The sequence below is a fragment of the Gavialis gangeticus genome, unplaced genomic scaffold (assembly GCF_001723915.1).
Source record: "Gavialis gangeticus isolate Ggan-Ray unplaced genomic scaffold, GavGan_comp1, whole genome shotgun sequence".
Lineage (NCBI taxonomy): Eukaryota > Metazoa > Chordata > Crocodylia > Gavialidae > Gavialis > Gavialis gangeticus.
In genome coordinates this window covers 4,869,880-4,873,438 of record NW_017729016.1, presented here as the reverse complement: position 1 = coordinate 4,873,438, position 3,559 = coordinate 4,869,880, and the positions used below count along the sequence as shown (strand labels likewise).

Genomic DNA, 3,559 nt, shown 5'->3' with positions numbered 1-3,559 from the left:
CGGAAGTGCATCGTTTGGTTTGCTCTCTCCAAATTCCCAGGCCGTGAATCTTCTCCTTGTAATACCCTCTATTTTGAAGAGGACTCAGAAGACCTAATTATAAAGAGAGATAATGATTTTAATAGGTTAATTAACAGAGCGATGATTTTAGCTTAAAAAAAAAAAAGCCTTAGCACAACACTGGAAATAACTTTTTTAAACATCAGCCATTTGGAGACAGGCGGAGGGAGGACGTGGTGCATTGCAATCGCAGGCTGGGCTGTTCCAGAGGGTTTGAGGTGGAGGCCTCGAAGGCCGCGATGGAAGGGGCCCAGCTCCTCCGAGATGGATGGTTTCATTTGCAGGAGTGCATAATTTAGTAAGTTAGTGCAGGGCCCCTTTTTATTACCGTTCTGGTGATGAACTATTCCTGAGATGAAGAGAAATGAGAAAGCCAAGAGATACTGTGGATTCAAGGTCAAGATTTCTCCCTTCGGGTGCACCGAATACATGCTCCAAGGCAACCCCAGGTGGAGGTCAGCTTTATGCTGACATGTACATGGTGACATTTTCCTAAGTCCCTAAGGGCATTAGGAGCCTAAGCCCATTCCCAAGGGGAAAGGGACGGGGCAGAATTTTAAAGGGGTTTTCACAAGTCTATTAAAGGAGCTTCAGAAGTGAAAGCTTCTTGTGTGAGGCTGTTTTCTCCACACGGCCCTTTGCTATCGGAGGAGCTGCTCATGTCTCGGGCCATGCGAAGGGAAAAACTGTGGGGGAGCGTAGCAAAGCCACTTATGAGCTTCCCAAGTGTCACCGAGCCACACACCCCTGCCATTTTGCACCTCTCGGCAACAGGGAGGAGGCACCTTGGCTTTTCTTCTGAAACCCAAAACGCCTGCCGTGCGCTCAAGGAGAATCTCCATGAGCCCGTAGCTTTACGGAGCCTATGACACACAGCCCGGCCTTGCTAACTGCACCCAGTTGAGGGCAGCGGACTGGAAAGCGGTCACTCGGGGCGACTCCCTGGGGTCTATGGGGTTGTTCTCGCCGCGGAGTCACGAAAAGAAATCTCCGGCTGGCTGCTGGGCATCCGCGCCGGTTTAACTGGCTTGCAAAGCCGTAGAGAAGGGCAGGCGTGGGCGTGCACGCAGGTTGTGAGCCTGCTCTTCTGGTCTCGGCGTGGATGAAGCAGCCTCCCTCAACAGGTGCGGGGTTCCCACGGAGGTATAACCAACGCTAGCACAAAACTCCTTAAACCACTGACCTTTTCTGCCTTGGCAAGACTTGACAGGCCTAGCACCCCACCGCACAGCTCTGGGGCCTGATCTGGCCTGGTGCTGAGTGCTAGATTCTCCTATAATTACAGGGAAGGAAGTGCAGATTCTGCTATAATTAAAGGGGGGGGGGGTCCCTCCCTGTTTCAAGCTGTTTGTTCTACGTCCCATAAAATCTCCATGCTTGCTTGGATTGCCCTGAACAGAAATAATAATAAAATACGCATCTCGTAGTAAAACAGCATTGAATTTTCCATTAGAAACCAGGAAACATTTTTAGTTCTCTCTGCGGCAAAATGGTATTTTAAGTACACGCCAGTTCGAGTCTGTATTTTTTTTTAAGAGATCCAACTTGCGCATTGCTTCTTTTTAACTTGCTTTGCAAAGCTCTAGGGGAAGAACATAAACCTTTGAATTGTTTTCCCCGTGCTGTCAATGTGGATATAACGTATTTATATTTTTACATTAGGAGCCGGTGCAGTCGAATTAGCAGCCCCTGTTTTGAGTGTTGATTGTTAATTGCCTGGCATTTGGTGATCATCACAATCATTATTGTTTATTTACAGCATATTTCCCTCCTCCCTTTGATTAAAAACTCAGCGGTAAAAATGCAGCCTTTTTTGCAAATCCCCTTGCATGATGTAAGTGATTTAAAACAATAATTAGAGTTCCATAAATCAAGAAGAGGAATCAGATGTGAAAACATATTTAGTTAATCTACTGTAGGCTGTAAAACATTTTTTACCTTCCAATAGGATTTGTGTTCGGTTCCTGTTTGATCTCCACTTGGATTTCTGTTTAGAAAAGCAGAAAAAGCAAGACCGAGACCGACTCGTCCGTTTGCTCTCTTTTGTCGCAGCGGGGGTCCCGTTGGCTGGGGGCTTGGGAGACTTCTGCAAAATAGGCACAGTGCTTTTTGCTGCAGCCTCCCACCTCTTTGGTAGTTAGCACAGGTCGGTGGATAACACCCACCTGCTTGTGAAGGCAGACACGGCCTTTTCGGGTGATGCACGGGTACCTGTTGTAATGGCACACCTTGGTTGCATCGGGGGGAACAGATGCAGAGTTTTCGGTGCCCGAAGCACAAACTGCTGCCATTGGGGTGTAAAGCATCCTCCTCCTCTGGTCGCTTTGCTTTCAGCGCTGCTCTGCGGATGGCACCTGTTAAGCACTGGCCTGCACTCCGACCGCAAGCAGAAGGCTCCCGTATGCACCGGGGCCCAGGCATCGACACAGAGAGGATGCGATGCACCAAGTCGTTGCACCGAATGGCGTTCTCCATTGAGCAAGGCAACAGGGGTGCTTAGGCCCTGCAGAAGATGTGTCGTTCAGCCTCTTTGCAAGACAGACCTCAAACCCACTGGGCTCCATGCTGGCTGCGACCTTCGTTCACCACGGATGGAAACTGGCCAGGTGTTTTCTGTGCACCCTCCCGCTGGGCTTCAGGGGCAGCTCGTACGGCCGTCACCGCAGACTCTCCCGCACCGATCAAGAGCGGGGTGTAGGGCCCAGCGCTCTCGCTGCCAGATCACTTCTAGTTTCAAAGCAGCAGCTCGGTTTAATAGTAATTAACCGAGATACAGCGTCTCAGGCAGCCGGCGGGCTTGTGTTATTGGTAGTGCGGCAGGCTGTAATGTGTGGCACAGCTATAGGGGCGTTGGGGCGTTTTGCATTTGCTCTGTGTAGTTCAGGGGTGGGCAACTATTTTGGGCGGAGGGCCGCGTGCTGAGTTTTGGCAAGCCATCGAGGGCCGCGTGACAGGCAGCCAGGGGCAGATAAATATGGATTTTCTGAATTTTTTAGGGGCCCTGCGGGCTGGATAGAAGGCATTTTGCCCACCGCTGGTGTCGTTGCATGGGAAGATTTGCTGGGGGAACGGGGGGTTCCTCCTGCGTGCCCTCGCAGCCCCGTGCTCCCAGAACGAACATCTATTTACGCATTATTAGCCGAGCTCGTCGTCCCCTCCTGGCCCCCGGCCGGAGTGGTTGTCGCAACCTGGGCAGAGCTTTAACATCCCCGCGGACACTTTCCATGCGAGGTTTCTGCCCCCAGGCTGAAGGCTGTGGGGGATACGCCCGGTTCGGGCTGGGGCTCCTCATAGTGTCACTGCCTCGTTAGCCCACGCTGGGCTAACACGTGTTCGAACCCCGCCCACACTGTGCTAACACGTGTTTGAACCCCGCCCCGCACTGGGCTAACACGTGTCCGAACCCGGGCCACACTGCGCTGACGTGTGTCCGAACCCTGCCCGCACGGAGCTGACACCTGTTCAGAGCCGCCCCGTGCTGGGCCAGGCCGTGCGCACG

At 52.1% G+C, this 3,559-nt stretch overlaps 1 protein-coding gene across 1 annotated transcript in view; it reads left to right on the top strand.

The window, feature by feature from the left end:
• Positions 1-2,651: 2,651 nt before the first annotated feature.
• The window catches only part of HS3ST6 (heparan sulfate-glucosamine 3-sulfotransferase 6), a 97,225-nt gene continuing 96,317 nt past the window's right edge, over positions 2,652-3,559 (top strand). The window contains exon 1 of the mRNA XM_019512580.1: positions 2,652-2,666. Coding sequence (XP_019368125.1) covers positions 2,652-2,666 — 15 coding nt within the window. The remainder of the gene's footprint in view (positions 2,667-3,559) is intronic.